This window comes from Hippopotamus amphibius, chromosome 10 (genome assembly GCF_030028045.1).
Source record: "Hippopotamus amphibius kiboko isolate mHipAmp2 chromosome 10, mHipAmp2.hap2, whole genome shotgun sequence".
Taxonomy (NCBI): domain Eukaryota; kingdom Metazoa; phylum Chordata; class Mammalia; order Artiodactyla; family Hippopotamidae; genus Hippopotamus; species Hippopotamus amphibius.
In genome coordinates, this window is record NC_080195.1 from 48,976,259 (window position 1) to 48,994,727 (window position 18,469).

The 18,469-nt window shown below is 42.2% G+C and overlaps 2 protein-coding genes across 4 annotated transcripts in view; one reads left to right on the forward strand and one right to left on the reverse strand.

Moving 5' to 3' along the window:
- Positions 1 to 4,232: 4,232 nt before the first annotated feature.
- The window catches only part of HACD2 (3-hydroxyacyl-CoA dehydratase 2), a 92,483-nt gene continuing 78,246 nt past the window's right edge, over positions 4,233 to 18,469 (forward strand). For 2 of the 3 annotated variants that reach the window (XM_057696890.1, XM_057696893.1), the window contains exons 1-2: positions 4,233 to 4,465; positions 7,191 to 7,308. In XM_057696890.1, coding sequence (XP_057552873.1) covers positions 4,311 to 4,465; positions 7,191 to 7,308 — 273 coding nt within the window. In that variant the 5' untranslated portion in view covers positions 4,233 to 4,310. The remainder of the gene's footprint in view (positions 4,466 to 7,190; positions 7,309 to 18,469) is intronic. The other variant, XM_057696891.1, reaches the window with a different exon arrangement.
- Positions 15,378 to 17,448, reverse strand: LOC130830449 (60S ribosomal protein L10a-like). The gene is made up of 2 exons (XM_057697676.1): positions 17,406 to 17,448; positions 15,378 to 16,072 (listed from the first exon to the last, which is right to left on the reverse strand). Exons 1-2 carry the CDS (start codon positions 17,446 to 17,448, stop codon positions 15,426 to 15,428), a joined length of 690 nt encoding a protein of 229 aa, XP_057553659.1. The 3' UTR covers positions 15,378 to 15,425.

An 18,469-nucleotide genomic window follows, 5' to 3' on the forward strand; every position in this document is an offset into this window, starting at 1 on the left:
CCTAATACATTTCTTACCTTTTATCTTCTCTCACTTTAATGACTTTCAACCTTTTCATAACACATCCCTTACTTCATGGTTATGTTTAAGATATGCCTTCGAGAAGCTTTTCCTGACTTCTCTCTCCTCACAACAATACTGCTTTGTAGTCCTCAGAAACAATGTTTACTTAGATCTCTCTAACCTGGTTAACAATCTCAATTATTCTTGAATGTAACAATTCTCCCAACACTAGACTGTGAGATACTTGGAGGCAGATAATATGCATTCAGTATCTGCTGTTTTTACCTGCTGTATTAGTTTTCTGTTGTTGCAGTAACAAATTATCACAAACCGGGTGCCTTAAGGCAAATTTGTTCTCTTACAATTCTCTGAAGTGAGATCAAGGTATTGCAAGGCAAGTCTGTACTGCCTCTGGAGGCTCTAAAGGAGAATCCATTCTTTGCATCTTTCAGATTCTGGTGGCTGTCAACATACCTCGATTTGTGGTTCGTCACTCCCACCTCTGCCTCTGTGATCACACTGCCTCCTCCTCTGCCTGTGTGTCCCTTTTTCTCTGTGTGTCTATTCTATAAGGATATGTGATTGCATTTAGGGCCCACTGGATAATCTAAGATTATCTTCTCATCTTGAGATCTTTAATTTAAATGTATTTGTAAAGATCCTTTTCCCAAATACGGTAATATTCACAGATATTTGACATCAATTTGGGGGGGGGGGGGGCGCATTTTTCAGCCTACCATACCTGCTCAACATCTATTCTCTTCTTCTGGTGACAACTCTCTTATTACTTCTTGGGGAACTATATCGCCCAAGTGCGGGGGATGTATAAACTCAGTTTATACAGTTTGGGTGAAGCCTCCCTCCTCTCACTATGGATATATGACAAAGACCTGGCCAATCAGCATATTCTATTCCCTTTGGCTGCAATGATTGGCTCAGTGATGCAAACTACAGAAATTACTTTCCAGGGCTTTTATTGGAACAAATGGGATAAAGCCATGGTTTTTGGTTGTTGTTGTTCTGGGACTGTTAGATTAAGCAAAAATATATTGACTCCCTCGCTGGGAAGATTAATGTGGAAAGCCACAAAATTGAAGGACAAGCATCAAATACCAGGCCTCAGGGACTGGAACCAAGACCCAAAGCCCTCAAAACACAGACCCCCTCTTGTTTACTTGGTTTCTTCTCTCTCCACATGGAAGGGAAGATGATTGTCTGGAGGCAGGAGCACAACCTCTTATTTTTAACAATCCTGACAAAAAGACTGAACACCACACCCCAGCATCCTTATATCAGTTTCACAGAAGGACTCTAATGAACTCTGCTTGTGTCAGGAGAGTCTTGAAATAATTACTTTTGCTAGAGAAACCATGTTTGATCCAGACTGAATCATGTCGCTAGGCAATATGTCAGGCAACGAGAAGGAAAACACAAACACAAACAACTCAAACAAACCACTACTACCAAGAAAATACCACTATTCCTATCTATAATACTTGTAGTCTAGTTGGGGAGAGAAATCACACGAGTAAATATAAAATTACTGTGTGTCATGAGAGGAGTACATGGAGACCATAGAAAGGAGAATGATTCATTCCAAAAGCTCAGAGAAAGTGACGGCAAATTTAGATCAGAAGGAGGAAGGTAGGGAAGGAGATTCTAGGCAGAGGGAATGACATGTTCAAAGCCCCTGTGGCAGAAAGGCTCATCACGCATTGGAGGAACTAAGAGAAAGCCAGTATGTCTAGGGAGAGAGCATGGTGTGACATGAGACTGAAGAAGCAGGTAGGGACAGGACCGTGCACATTATTGTAGGTCACATTAAATATTTTACACTTTTTTGTAACTGCCATTAAAAGCCATTTAAATGTCATAAGAGGGTGGAGGGGGACGGTGGTAGACATGAACAAGTTTATATTTGGAAAAGATCACTGTGACTGGAGAGAACGGACTGGAGTCTAATTGAGTGTAAGAAGATACGTTGAGTTTTAAATTGATTTCCAGCAGATAGAGCTTTATGCATTCCTGCCTCCTACTTTCCCACTAAGCACGTTACACTGGGGGAAAAACATCAGTAAAATGAATGAAAGAAGCTTTTAGATAATGCTTATTTGCTCTGCAAAATGACTCACTTCTTTATTTCCTTTGCAAAAATTTTTCCCTCTGATCACAGTCTGCAGTGTGAGTACACCAACTGCTCTTTAAAGAAATCAGGAAAACCAGACAACAGGATTCCACACAGTCTGTAGGGTTGTAAGGATGGGACTCTGACAACTGTTTAGTTGTTATGTCTCATGGCTCTAAATACTACCACCACCGTGATGACTGTCATATTTATACCTCTAGTCCACACTTCTTCCTGGAACCTCAGTGTCTAAATCTCATTGTCTACTCAACCTCTCTACTTGGATATCTGATAGACTTCAAGCTCCAGTAAAAGACAAAATTCCAGATTTCTGTCTTGAAAATAGTTCCTACTGCAACTCAATTATTCCAAGCTACTCCTAATGTCATTTACCTCATACTCCACAACTAACATATCAACAAATCTTATCAGCTCTACTTCTAAAACATATCCAGAATTCAATTCAGTATTCATCACCTCAACTGCGACCACTCTGGCCCAAACCGCTATTCGCTATGGCCTGGATTGCTGCAACTACTTTCTAACTGACAACACTTTTCACCAACTAACACATAGTCACTTCCCCTGGCTGCCTCTATATAATGTCTGTGAGATGGAGGACTTGTCTTTCACTTAGTGCCATGAACCTCCGGGCAATCTTGCAGACGCTTCATAAAATAAATACTTTAGGGAAGGAATAAATAAGTACTATATACCACCACACGTACAGTAATTAAAGAGAGGTTTGCGTGGTGTGCTCCAAGGACAAAGAACAAGATAGACTCATAGGGCCAATATTGCCAGAACAAAGAGCTACAGGACTCCTATCACTCTGTACAATGCAACAATTGCAATGTCCCAAAACTTTCCCAAGCAGCATGTCACTTCCCTTGCCCATCCCTTATAAGGAAAGATATTTGCCCCATTTTTCTCCTGCTCAGCACACTAAAAGTATACATACTTTGCCCAGTCAGCAGATAACTGCAGGTTCCCCAGCTATAAACACAGGCAAGCAACCCATGCACAGGGTCGACTTTCCCTGGCTACCAGGAAACTGGCCCACTTTTCTTGCAGTGTCCCTTCTCTCTAATAAACTCTATCTTCCTCACATTCTGTCTTGTGTCTGGAAATTCTTTTCCAACCCGTGCTCAGACCACGACAGTAAGGGCATGACAAAATTGACGGTTAGGAGATGTCTATACACACCAAACCCCCAGAACAACACAGTGAATGGAAAGTGGCCTCTGATGGTCGAAGCAGTTTCCACAAGCTGCCCCGGTTTTCTTAAGCAGACATGTTTTCCATATAAGCCAATATCCCTCTATTCTGCAACACTGTGGGTGGAAAGCGTTCTCGCTCCACAGCGCATGTCACCCCAGCTGACCACCTAATTGCCTCATCCTTGTCCTGCTTTGGTGACAGGCAAACCGATGCGACTTTGGTCTGGAAGATGCATTTGGGCATCCTCCAGGCCCTCAAGAATGACACTGGATCCTAGGCCACACGGGTGACTTCACTTGGGTAGGGAAATGGGCATATTTCTCGTTGACCTTCTCCACTGTACTAGTAATGTAAAATCAAAAGGCAGGGAATACACCTTCAGAGACCAAAGCTTCAACCTGGCTAGCAATTCTGATAAAGGGCGGTGCTCGCAGACCTCTGGGGTAGATGGGAAGCGAAATCCGCCTCAACTGCCCTGACCCAAAATGGCGGGTTACTCGAACCACGTGTCTAGGGGTGAAGATACGACCACTAGGACAAGTCACGATGAGAAGGGAGAATTGAAGCATCATTTTCTTATTCCAATATAGAGCCGGAAATTATAGAGGGAGAATAACCAGGGCCGATGAGGCATCCAAAGAGCAGAAAGGCCGGGCCTGACGAGTAAGGCCAAAGGCAGCATTGCCCTCATCCAAGATGGCGCCGGAGGTTATGACCCAGAGCGCAAAAGGGGCGGTGATTACCCTGTTCCAAGATGGCGGTGGCGACTGTGGCGAGCAGAGGGGCGGGAAGGGCCCAAGGCGTCTTGCCCTCCTCCAAAATGGCGGCCGCCGTGGGCGCTGTCTCTGGCTCCGCCCCGCGGCCTCGGCCCCGCCTCTCCGTCCTTCCCTCCGCCCCACCTCGCAGGGCCCAGTCTGGGCGGAGGTGTTCGCACGAGGAAAACGGTCTCCACGCGCTTGACATGGCGGCAGGCGCGGCGACTGCAGCGACGAAGGGGAATGGGGGCGGCGGGGGCCGGGCCGGGGCCGGCGAAGCCAGCGGCTCGCGGAAGAAAAAGGGCCCGGGGCCTCTGGCCACGGCGTACCTGGTCATCTACAATGTGGTGATGACCGCGGGGTGAGGCTGGGGCTCGGGAAGGCGGGGAGAGAGCCTGGCCGGGGATGGGGCTCTGCGGCCGGAGGAGCGGCGCGGCTCGGCCCGCCGCGCGCAGCGCAGCCCCAGCGACGGGAGCCCGAGTCCCGGCGCCGGGGCGCTGAGGGCAGCCGAGGCTGGATCCGCACGGGCGCCTGCCTGGGACTTTCACCGGGGCCGGGGGCCGAGCAAGTTCCCGGGCACCGGGTGTGCCCCGAGCTGGAGCGCCAGGGCTCCGAGGGGGCTCGGGAAGGCTGCCCAGGCGCTGGTCCGGAGGGCCGTGGGAGACCGGGCGGGCTGGCCGCGCGTCCAGGTCTGGGGGGCGGTGTGCCGGGCGATCCCGCAGCGCGGAGAGCCCGGGCGACCAGTCACGAATGGCGAGCTGTGCCCCCAAGGGGAGTGGAGGGAGCTGTGGCTGCAGAGGGACCATTTATTTCGGCGGCGGTTTTCAAAACCCAGGATGAGCTTTAATGTGAAAGGTAGTGGAAGAGCGTCCAAAGTTTTTGCCCAGTGACACGAGCAGTGCTGTGCTTTAGGCGAGTTTAGGCTTTTTAGGATGGATGGGGAAGACTCTAGAGATGGAAGGCAGAGTTACTGGGGAGGAGGGGAATAGACCCTGGAAACAAATTTTACCGCCTCTTGTTTCTCCTTTATTTCAGTCCATCCCTTGTCACTGCGAGTTTTTAGTTCTAGTTATGACACTGAGTAACTGTGCGACTTTGGATCAGTCATTTTATTTCTCTAGACCCCGGCTTTTTTCATGTGCGAAAACTAAAGAGTTGAGCTAGGTGATCTCCAAGATTCCTCTAATTCTTTGATCCCATGATTTTTAATGATGAGATCACAGGATCAGACTTGTGTATTTTTAAATTGTATTCATTTGTGAAGAAAATTTTTCTCAACATTTTATTATGAAAATTTTCAAACATACAGAAAAGTTGAAGGAACTGTATAATGAACATCCAGTTTTATTTATTTTTTAAAATAGATAATACATTGGCCAGGTGCAAAATTGAAAATGTATGCAAGGGCGTACAGTGAAAATCTTCCCTCCTACCTTCCGTCCCACCCAGATTTCCTCCCGGGAGAGCAGATAATGTTGTGTATCTTTCAGATACTGATACAAGCAAATATGTGTATACGTATTTTAGAAATACAAATGCTGGTGTATTAGCACTGCAGCATCTTGCTTTTTTCGCACAGGCACACACAACACATCTTGAGAGGAGTATAGGCTTTATGGCTAGTGTTAGAAATAGCCAGTACTGACACATAGGCTCAGAGAAGTTATGACTTTCTTGACTTGTTTGAGGTCGCAGAACTTGTTAGTAGTAGCTCTGGGTCTAGAACCCATGTCTCTGAGTCAAAGACCAGTGAAGGAATGTTAAAGATGCAAGTGTTCTTTATCACATAAATGGTCATAGGATGATTTTAAAAGAATATTAGGGAGTGCGTATGTGTGTGTATTGATATTTGTATATAAAAATTCTTGTCATTTTAGCAAGGGCATTGATGAGAGCATTGTGCTGAAGAGGGATTTTAAGATACATTGGGGATGATGAAAGCAGGTTTTTATTCCTGAACCATGAACATAGGGAATGGGGTGGAGGGTAAGGAGTAACATTTTAAACCAGGAAGAAAAGTTGGGGATATGAGAGTAAAGTGAGCTTTTTTTCTAGGCCACTACTGCTGAACCAGTTACACCATTAAGGAATTCATTTCTTTTTTTACAAACTCTTGTTTGATGTCTTTGTATGATAGTTTCTGGAAATAACATAGACCACATACCCCATTGTTCAGTTGAGATTGTACAGGTAAATAAGTCTGTTAGCACCTTCAAGGAGACACACCTTAATAAAGATATGCCTCATGTCATTATGGAACTGAGCAAATAAAAAACTACAAGGCCTGAGAAATTTATTTTGGAGGGTAGTAGAACAGAAATATAGTGCTCAGAGCCGTGTACCTAAGTGCTTCCTTGTTTTAGATTGATCTGGCTTTCTTTACTGAATTGATTTTGGGAATCTCAGCTTAAAAACCTTTTATTCTTTTTAAAAAACAAACCATTTATTCATATGTCATTTGCAGTCTTTTAAGAGAATAGATTTTAAGATATGGATATGTTCCAGTGAGATACTTGTATATAGTTTAAAACATCTCTCCACCCAGTTTTTATTATAGACGCTTTAACTGAACAGGCCATTTAAAATTTTCCTTTAATAGTTTTTTTCCTCTTGTCATGGGCTTTTTGGCACCTAATTTAGCCGCTTAAGGACCAATGTAGCTTATTCCCTTCCTTTTGGCCTTGTTCTCAACAGACAAGTTTGCCAAAAAGCTGAGCTCCAGATGGGTGAGGTGCCACTGTGCTTTTGCAAAAACCAGTCTTGGAGGGTGCTGCTGGTGGTGTGACATTTCTGTGCATTACATACAGCTTGGCATTTGAGAGTGATGATCGATAAATCCAGGACACATTTTTTTTTTTTAAGAACTGTTATTGAGATACAGTTAACAGACAAACTGCATATATTTAGAGTGTACAATTTGGTATTTTCTTTCTTATTAGTAATGTATATATGGCAATCCCAATCTCCCAATTCATTCCCCCAGGACACAGATTCTTGAGGTCACCTTTGGTAATATCTATGATTGCCACATGTTTCTATTATAATCTTACTCTTTTTTTTTTTTTCCTGATTGCTCTTTTTCTTAGGTGGCTTGTTATAGCAGTTGGTCTGGTCAGAGCATACCTGGCTAAGGGTAGCTATCATAGCCTTTATTATTCCATTGAAAAGCCTTTGAAATTCTTCCAAACTGGAGCCTTATTGGAGGTGGGTCCTGAGATTTGTTGTTGTTGATTTCTGTTGTTGTAAAACTGAAACAAGCTACTAAATGATTTTGAAGTAGCCATGTTTGTTGAATTTGCTTTAAATGTTGAAAACTTGCCTCATAAAGTGCTATGTGTAATGTCGATACCTGGTTTATCTCTTTGACATTCTACATAAAGTAATCTCATTGAGCTTGTATTACCTGGAATATATTTTACATTCAACTTTTATTGGTAATCAAATGAAACTAGCTTATATTAGGATTAAAAAAAATTCTAGGGACATCCTAGGTAAGTGTTAGCAAACTCACATATTCCCAGGGGCTGGGTGTATGATGGAAGCTGATGAGTGCAGGATGTTAGGAGTGATAGATATAAGAAATAGTAGAGTCTGTCTAAAAGCCTCCAAAATTTTTTTTAAACAATAGTTTATTAATTTCTCTGTATTAAGGGTAATATATATATCCAGTCCTGTATTCTGGGTTAAGTATATGTTAAGATTTTTGAGTTGCAACAGAAACCCAATTCAAATTATTTTAAGCAAAAGGAAATTTATTGGCTTCTGTAGCTGATAAAGATATAGGGTTAACTTACAAAATCAAAGGAACCAGCTCAGGAATGAGAACCTAGGATTTGATGTTGCCGAACTCTCTTTCCACCTCTCATCTCTGCTTCTTGCTGTTGCTCTTCGAATATTAGTCTTAGGCTCTTCTGCTGTAGATTCCCTTCACCTGGTGGGAGGGAGCTTATTTTTCTCAGCATCAGGAAAGGATTCGAGTTGGCCTTGCTTAGACCAGTGACTTTTGCCAGTGCTGTGAAATACTTCATTAGTCGGATCTAGCACACGTGCCCATTCTTCTGGCTAAGGGACTGTAGACTTTGTTAATGGAAAAGGGGGAATGAGATAGCTTTGGGCACACAGTAGCTGCCATAGTTCATTATGGGTGAAGATTTTTCAGGCTGCAGAGAAGGTCTGGTATTCAGTTTCATTTCACCTAGCCTTTAGGCCAAGCCCATCATGATATTTGGAAGGCTGTTTAAGAAAAGACCATTTAACTCCCATCGAATGAGATGTTACCTCAACCTCTCACCCTCATTTCTGAAAGCAAAAAGTTGTTGTTTTTGGCCTTTTTCTCTCAGAAAGCAGAGAGATTTTAATACCGTGCACAGCAGATGGTATGATGAAATGAGCCTACAGCTGGAGGCCGAGTGCCCTTATTCTAAGCATGCTGGTTTTACCAACTTACTTCGTGAGTTTGGGCGAGCCATTTCTCTCTTGTCCACCTCATTTTCTCACGTGTAAGATAATTAGTTTGAAGTAGATTTGTAAAGTTCCTTCCTGCCCTAACAGTTTGAGTTTGAGGAAACTAGCAAATCCCTGTGTGGGCCATATTTTAAACTCAAAGGCTTAGGTTTTTGTTGGAAAGGGGCAGGAGTGAATAAGTAGCACTTGTCTCTCGGAGCTTTGGCCAACACAGTTCTCTCAAGCTACAGAGAAGCAAGTTTGGAGTCAAGACCATCAGAAACTCCCTCAGTGCTTAATGCAGTAAGAAGTTGTACCCAATTGGAATACTTCAATAATTTACTAATTTAAAGGAGATTCTTTGTCTGTAAAGCTTGATAATATTAGAGGTATAATTTTTTAAATTTAGGGATATCTTAGGGAAGTTTGTGACATTAAATAGTGTGATACAAAATCCACTCAGACACCAAATCTTAGACTTGGAGGGATTAGCTCATTTATCCCTCCAAGTTTAAGATTTTTAAGAGGGATTTAAGAAAATATTTTGGACTTTTGGTTTTATCTCTGTTATCCCCACTAAGAACCAATTAGGTGACAAATCCTGGCTTTGATTTTGGGAAAAGAACTCTGCAAAATGTAATTTACTTTAAAAGTAGACAGTATATATATGGTCTGATGGTTTAAAGGCTTTTGGACTAAAGTATTCCTCATATCCTTACCTCTTTCTGGTAGACTCTTAAGTACAGCTGACATCTAGAAAGGCAGTGGCAACTCCAGTGTTGAAGATTCTAATGTAGCAGAATGTTAACAGACTGCATAGTAATAATTCGCTCCTTAGAGCTGTTGAAAATGCAGATGGCTGATTCCTCAAAGAATCTCCTAAATTTTGCCAAAATTGAGTACTGCTTTCAACAGGGTGCTAATGTATATGCTTCAGTGGTAAGTTAATAATGTTAATAAAAATATTGATAGAATTGACTTACACTATTAAACTTCCTCTGCTGTTAAAAAAAAAAAAAAAAAAAAAAAGAACTCTGTAAAATGAATGAAGACTCCCCAGAATGTTCAGGGAATTAGCTTTGCAGATGGCAGTGATGGCAGTAGACCCCTCGACCTGGGATGAGAGCAGGCTTGCCAGAACTGTATCTCCTGAGCTGTTCGTTAAGGAATTGTTTTATTGCCTGCTCAGCCTACGTAGTGTAATAATTACATGTGCTTAGTATTGTTTAATTACAGATAAGTTGTCCTTATGGAAATTATTAGTGCTTGACAATAAACCCTGTTTATAGGAGGGAAAAAATGGGTCCAGGGAGGTCAGCTACTCACTTATATCTCTGTATGAATATTCTGAATAATAATTGATTATTCTTTAGTAGGTTCTGTGGGAGTTTGCTTTAAGAGGAAATAGAGATTACTTGTTCTCAAGAAACTTTAAATCTTCTTAGGAAAATATAACACTTTGCTTTTTAAAAATATAAAACATTTACTAATCAAGTGTAAATGGTCATGTAGTAGTGTAATACAGAAAGATTTTCTGAGGAAATTAAATGATTTTTTTGCAAAACGGGTGCAAAGATGTATTGTTTGTGATACAATAATATAGCTTTTTTTTAAAAATATTTATTTATTTATTTGGCTCTGCCAGGTCTTAGTTGTGGCAGGCAGGCAGGATTTTTGTTGCAGTGTGTGGCATCTTTAGTTGCAGCATTCAAACTCTTAGTTGTAGCATGTGGAATCTAGTCCACTGACCAGGGATCGAACTCGGCCCCCTGCATTGGGAGCGTGGAGTCTTAGCCCTTGGACCATCAGGGAAGTCCCAATAATATAGCTTTTTAATAAAGTAGACAGAAATCCTAATTTTTTTCACATATTTATCCAAGAATGTCTTGAGTAATTTTTATAGATAGTTTCTCAAAATATTCCACAGGTGATAGTTAAATAAGTATGTGTTTGACTCACTGTAATGGGTGCTGTGGAGGTTGAGCCCTTGCTGATAAAGACATTAATCTTATTGGGTAGATGATTACGTTAGGACTCTTGGCTGGAGATTATAGAAACCTCCTTGACTGACTTAAACTGTAAGGGGAATTTAGTATAAGTGTATAGTATGTCCCATGGAATCCAGGGGTGGGGATGCAGCTGGGCCTTAAGAATGGCCTGGAATCTGGGACTGGAGCACCATAGGGAACCCAGGGTTCTTGCTCTGTCTCGTATCTCTACTATTGTCTCTCTTTTTCTCTGATTCTTCTCTTCTTGCAGACTGGGGTTTACTTTGTTTGTTTTGGTTTCGTAGTCTGTATGACAGACAGTGATAATAGGAAACTCTTGAGATTGTAGTTTCTGCAATCAAGAGAGCAGCTAATGGAAAACAATCTTAGTTCCATTTCCATATTCCTGGTGAAGGGCCTGGTATGTCCAGCTTGAATCAGGTGCTTATTCCTGGACTTCTCACCTGTAGACAAGAGCAGGGTCACATTAACCATATAGAAATTGGAGGGAAGGGAAAACTTCTAGAAAAGTGGTGCTAGGCACCAAGCCCAGGAAGTATTTACGAAAATGAGACACAGTACAATGAAGACGATAAGGTATGAGATGATTTATAAATTGATAGAAACTAAAATACTGATAACTTTGTGGGCCAAGAGATTAGTGTGTGAATAAATACAGTACATCTTGAGTTGAATCTTGAGTAATCCTGAGAGCTAATTAACATAGGTAGCAAAAATATATTTTTAAAGTGCCATCCATAGATAAATAAAATATGATATCTCCATACCCTAAAATGAATGAATTACTAGTACTTGTTAAAACATGGATGAATCTTGAAAACATGCTTTGTGAAAGAAGCCAGAAACAAAAAGCCATGTGTTGTTTGATTCCATTTATATGAAATGTCCAGAATAGGCAAATTCATAGAGACAGAAAGTAGATTAATGGTTGCCAGAGGCTGTGGGGAGGAGAGAATGGGGGGTGACTGCTAATGAGTACAGGATTACTTTTTTTTTTTTTATAAATTTATTTATTTATTTATTTTTATTGGCTGTGTTGGGTCTTTTTTGGCTGTGCACGGGCTTTCTTTAGTTGCGGTGAGTGGGGGCTACTCTTCGTTGTGGTGCGCAGGCTTCTCATTGCCGTGGCTTCTCTTGTTGTGGAGCACAGGCTCTAGGCACGTGGGCTTCAGTAGTTGCAGCACATAGGCTCAATAGTTGTGGCTCACGGGCTCTAAAGCACAGGCTCAATAGTTGTGGGACACAGGCTTATTTGCTCCACAGCATGTGGGATCTTCCTGGAGCAGGGATCGAACCTGTGTCCCCTGCATTTGCAGGCGGATTCTTAACCACTGCGCCACCTAGGAAGCCCCACGATTACTTTTAAGGTGATGAAAATATTCTTGAATTAGATACCACTGTGGTTGCACAACCCTGGGAACAGAACTAAAAATCACTGAACTGTGTACTTTAAATAAGTGAATTTTGTGATACGTGAATTATATCCCAATTTTTTTTTTAATGCCATTCATCTGTAATGAATTGTCGATAAATTTTCTTTTTACTTTATTCTTTTTTGGGGGGGGGCATGATATTCATGGATAAGGACAGACTATCTCTCCAGCTCTGTTAAGAATTGAGTTAAAGATTAGAAGTTAGTAGATTGATCCAACATTATTGTGCTTTAAAATTATTTCTAGGGCTTCCTAGGTGGCGCAGTGGTTAAGAATCTGCCTGCCAATGGAGGGGACACGGGTTCGATCCCTGCTGCAGGAAGATCCACATACCATAGAGTAACTAGGCCCATGCACCACAACAACTGAGCCTGAGCTCTAGAGCCCATGAACCACAACTGTTGAGCCCATGTGCCACAGCTACTGAGGCCCACGTGCCTAGGGCCCGTGCTCTGCAGCGGAAGAGGCCATTGCAGTGAGGAGCCTGTGCACCACGGTGAAGAGTGGCTCCCGCTTGCCGCAGCTAGAGAAACCCTGTGTGCAGCAATGAAGACTTGACGCAGCCAATAAATAAATTAAAAAAAAAATTATTTCTAAGAGAATTTGGATTTCTAAATATGTTTAGTTAAAAAGACACTTTCAAATACTTGTAATTGGATGTGCCTCTGTGATTGACAGTGAGGATTCCAGTAGGTAAAGGACAGCCTTCTGCAGAGACAGGAGTTGCCGAGACTCGTGCAGACGGTCTTCAGCACGTGCACATCAGAGCATACATTCAGCATTGTTTACCTGCCAGTGTCCATCCTGGAATCTCTAATGGACCACAGGCACTCCCTCTCCTTCTTATTCTCTTCCAGCTCCTTCTAATGCTTGGAACCCTCTTATCTACCAGAAAAGAAAGGAAGAGTTTCCTAGAGTTGGTTTAGGACTGGGTCTGAAATGGCAGAACTGGTTCTAGAGAAGCAGTGAAGGAGAGAAGACAGCTTTTGTTGTTTTCTAAGCCCCATCTCTGTATTCTGGTCCAGTTCTTGGTGCCTCACCTCACAACGCTCCTCAGATCCTTTAATGAAATATTTAGGAAACTGATTTGTTTTGTTTTGTTTTGTTTTTAATTTACTTATTTGTTGCCTTGGGTCTTCATTGCTGCAGCAGGCTTTTCTCTGGTTGCAGCAAGCAGGGGGTACTCTTTGTTGTGGTGCGGGGGCTTCTCATTGTGGTGGCTTCTCTTGTTGTGGATCACGGGCTCTAGGCACAAGGGCTCCAGTAGTTGTGGCACATAGGTGCAATAGTTTTGGCTCACAGGCTCTAGGGCACAGGCTTAGTAGTCGTGGCACATGGGCTTAGTTTCTCTGTAGCATGTGAGATCTTCCTGGCCCAGGGATCGAACCCATGTGTCCCTTGCATCAGCAGTCAGATTCTTTTTTTTGTTTTGTTTGTTTATTTTTTTATTTTTATTAAAAAAATTTTTTTTTTAATTTATTGGCTGTGTTGGGTCTTCGTTGCTGTGCGCGGGCTTTCTATAGTTGTGGAGAGTGGGGGCTGCTCTTCACTGCAGTGCGCAGGCTTCTTATTGTGGTGGCTTCTCTTGTTGTGGAGCACGGGTTCTAGGCGCGTGGGCTTCAGTAGTTGCGGTGCGTGGTCTCAGTCGTTGTGGCACACGGGCTTAGTTACTCCTTGGCATGTGAGATCTTCCCTGACCAGGGCTCGAACCTGTGTCCCCTGCATTGGCAAGTGGATTCTTAACCACTGCGCCACCAGGGAAGTCCCTTAGGAAACTGATTTTAGATATTTCTCTAAAATATAGCAAAATCTTAAGATTTGTAGTGTCCTTAGGAAGAGGGCTCCCATCTTGTCTCCCTGCCAGTTTTTGTCTTTGTGCCTCAACTATTGGATGATTTTTTTTTCCACAGAGATGCTAGGTGGTTGGATTCTGTGATGTTACTAATACTTTAGGCACATGATATGTTAATTTTGCTTTTCTGAACTCATCTAGGGACATAACCATCATCTGTAATATTTTTCTTCCTTGTGGAAACATGCTGATTTCTCAATAATTTTAAAAAGGAACTTCTGAAACACAGGCTATATGCACATTTTAGACTACCTTTATTCTGAGGACTTGTTTTGAGATACTAGACCTCTAAAAGAGACTTCTGAAAAGCTAGCAGAGCAAGTCATAGCGGAGCTATCTGACACAAACAGGAATGACAACAAGCCCAGACAAACCAGCTTCAGAAACAGTGTGAAAACCAGAGGGAAATAGAACTTGGGTATAATTAATGGGTGTCACAACATTAGAAGGGAAGAGGAGACTGTGGGAAACAGGAGTCCACCCACACAGGCCTCACTGCTTAACAACTTAAGCAAATAGAAGCAAAGTGCTATGGTATTCAGAGAAGGTAGGTAATGGCTGTAGGGAAGAGTGCTGAAATTTTTTTTTTTTTTTTCAAGAAAACTAGAAATGTCAGTGGTGGCAGTTCAGGGCGGGAAGCAGGCCCTAGCGCAGAGAAACAGGTGATACTGAAGATTCGAGAAAGGCAGGAGCTCCTGGTTATGGTCTCAAGCAAAACGGATTACAAGGCGGAAACATCGGGACTGCTCCGAGTGTACCGGTTGAATGTCAGAAAGAACATTACAGAATACGTAGTGCCAAGCACATCAGAGATATTACGTGTTGGGGGACTAGCTAACGCATGAATGATTATTAATACCACAGAAAAAGAAAATATACAGGAAAGTGGTGAAACTTAACAGACTAATAGTATAGTAGAACCAAGGTATCTAGAAAACAGATTGAGAGTGTACATCCTGTCAAAAAGTACGGCCACCAGAAGTAGAAAAGTTTGGAACATATAGCTCAAAGACAACCAGGAAAAATTCTAGAAAACTACTTGGAATGGAAAGCTCCTCTCAGCGTGGTTGTTGAGAGTATATGGAGTTGTACATAGGATCTATTTTTCAAGAAAAAAATCCCTTTCCTCCCTGGGCACCTACCTGTTAAATTTTTAAACTTGAAAGATACGTGATTTCTGACAGAAAAGAGAAGATCTTAAAATGTAATAGTAAAACAGCTTGGGACCTTTGACTTTGAAAAATAAGAAGATTCACATGAAGCTAGGAGAAGGCATTAGGTTCCTGAATAACAGACCATGCAATTTTGTACAGATGGAGATGTTTTGAAAACACCTACCAAAATAATAAAACTTGGAAAGAACCTTATCACAGAGTTTTTAACTCATGTATAAGTAAATAAAATGAACCAGTTCTTTAGACTAGCACTGTCCAGTAGAACTTTCTGCAGTGATAATATTCCAAATCTGTGTTGTCTGATACACTAGCCGCTGTTGAGCCCATGGGGGCAGGTGAGACTGAGAATCTGAGTTTGTTTTTTTTTTTTTTTTTTTAATGGTGGGAGTTTGGTTTATTAAGCTGTGCCTTAGTACAGGTGCTGGGGCTTGCCCATGGTGCTCTTAATGTACAAAGCCCGGACGTTCTGCCAACTTTTCTTGAGCAATGACACCAGAAAGTTGACAGCTAAGTGGATGTTGTACACAAGCTCATCATCTGTCATCTTCACATGGCCAACAGCCACTGCCAGACACAACACCTTTCTCATCTGGAACTTGATTGTGGATTTCACTTCATCAACTTTGGCCACCATGTTCTCATTGTGGGTCAACAAAGAAGGGAATTTGCCAGCCTTATTCAGGCCTGGGCCCAGGATTCGTGGGATCTGCTTGATCAGGGACTCTGAAGCCAAAAAGGCATCATACGTCTTGGCCAGCTTCTTGACCAGTTTCTTATTCTTGTTGAGTTTCTTCAGCGCTTCGATGTCCACGTGGGGGATATCCACGGCCTTGGCCTCCTCACAGTGCTGCTGGTCCCCCAGAACACACACGGAGAACTTGGGGCGGGGAGTAGACTTACGCCTGACGGTGCCCGAGAAGCGTTTGTCCCTCTGAGGATCGTAGTTCTTCAGGCTGATCTGAAGCTCCACCGTCTCCAGAAACGTCCAGCGCTTGCGCTGGTTCCCATGCAGAGCTTCCCGCACCGCCTCGTCAAGGGTGTCAGCGGGACACTTGGCTGCTCATGGTGCCTCACGCCGTGATAACCGGAAAAAAGCAGAATCTGAGTTTTGATATATTTACTTTTAACTTAAATTTAAGTAGGCTCCTGTGGCTAGTGACTACTGCATTGACAGCGTAGCTTTAGACCATGATACAGATTGCAGGGTGTCCACGTGTAATTTCATAAAATATTTCAGATTTTCTTAGAATGAAGTGCAAGGGAGGGAATGCAAAGGAAGACAAACCTTGTGATGTAAATTTTAGGTGACAACAGAGTTTATAAACTTTTTAATTCATAAGATGGAAATAATGAGAATAATTATTAAAATATGGTGATGTTTTCAGGTTAGTAAAATCAAAAAAAGCAAATTGCAGATATTGGAATAGGTATGGAAGGGTCCATATCAAACTGTTACTAGTGTTTACCTCTGAGGAGGGATGTGGTATTTGGGGGGAATACAAAGGAATTTCTGCTTTTTATTCTATATGCTTCAGTATGCATTTACAGGTCACTTTGTGAATCTTTAAATTAAACAGGAAAGATGTAATAAATATCTATAATACATATGTAATAAAGTATAACAGAAAACAAAAATGAATGAGGAAAATAAGATTTAAAAGTTCTTTGAAAAAGGAAGAAGATAGGCAGCTTAGATAGGTTATCTTTTGATCTAAAGTGAAGTACAGAATTTTACATCTGTTAAATTAAAAAAAGACAGACAGTAGCAATAACAATAAACGTATAGGATGATTGAGTATACACAAATGCATTGTTTCTAATCTCTTTGCAAACAGACTCATTAATTTTATCAAAATGAAAAGGTAGGGACTCGCCCGGTGGCGCAGTGGTTAAGAATCCACCTGCCAGTGCAGGGGACACGGGTTCAATCCCTCGTCTGGGAAAATCCCACACGCCGAGGAGCAGCTAAACCCGTGCACCACAACTGCTGAGCCTGCGCTTTAGAGCCCATGAGCCATAACGACTGAAGCTCGCACGCCTAGAGCCCGGTCTCCGCAGCAAGAGAAGCCACCGCACTGAGAAGCCCAGGCACCGCAACAAAGAGTAGCCCCCTCTCACAACTAGAGAAAGCCCATGTGCAGCAACAAAGACCCAATGCAGCCAAAAATAAATAGATAGATAGATAGATAGATAGATAGATAGATAGATAGATAGATACATTTATTAAAAAAAAAGGTAGGATGGTGTTTACTGGTTTAAAAAGCAAAATTACCTATAAAAGCCCGACTTAAGGACAAACCATCCTCCCATGACCACGCATATAAGAAAAGCAGGACCAACATGCTTAAGATAAAGTTGATTTCAGAGCAGAAGCCAAAGAGAAACTTACCGTGTTTACAGTTTGTCATGCAGAAGGAACAGGGTAGACACATGTTGGTGGAATTTGTTAATGGCTGGATGATTATCATAGAAAAGCTGGCAGAAGTGGCTAAAGAAGTAAAAATAGAATTGTACTTGAGCAGTGTCACAGTGTGTGTAAAAGAACACCGGAGACAAGAAATTTGGTACTAAGACTTGGTTTTGCCACTTGGTCTCAATCTCTCTGTAATGAAATATTCTGGATTAGATGACTTTAACATTTTTTTCCAGTTTTAAGTGCTGCGGGGCTTCAACATTTCACAATCAGAATATGAAATAAAGCAGATAATGAATTAATAAATTATGGAGCCAAATATAGCAAAAAAGGTAAGATTAAGTGACAGAGAAAAAGTAATGGTAATTAAGGAAACCACGTATTTCCTCCTTTAAAAATGGATGTAAAAGGATTTTTTATATATAAATTTATTTACTTATTTATTTATTTATTGGCTGCATTGGGTCTTCATTGCTGTACACAGGCTTTCTCTAGTTGCAGCGAGCAGGGGCTACTCTTCATTGTGATGCATGGGCTCCTCATTTTGGTGGCTTCTCTTGTTGCAGAGCACGGGCCCTAGGCATGCGGGCTTCAGTAGTTGCAGCACATGGGCTCAATAGTTGTGGTACACGGGCTTAGTTGCTCCGAGGCATGTGGGATCTTCCTCGAACCCGTGTCCCCTGCATTGGCAGGTGGATTGTTCACCACTGCACCACCAGGGAAGTCTCTGTGAAAGGATTTTGAAAATCTGTTTGGATTGAAACCTTTGAGGGAGCCCAGTAAATACTCTCTTTTTCTTGCTTATGTTCTGAACATTGAGCAATAACTCAAATTGCATAAGGATCCAAAAATTATCCTTTATTAGGGACAAAGGCCTAGTGGGAGGCTGTGTGTTAGTGTGCAAGTCAAACAGGTTTGCTAACTGAACTGCAGAATTAGACTCTGCCTGCCCCACGCAGCAGAAGCCAGGGCATCACAGAGGAAACCAGAGAACGTGGGGTTCTCTGAGGAAACCCTAGGGTGGAGCTGAGGTGAGCACG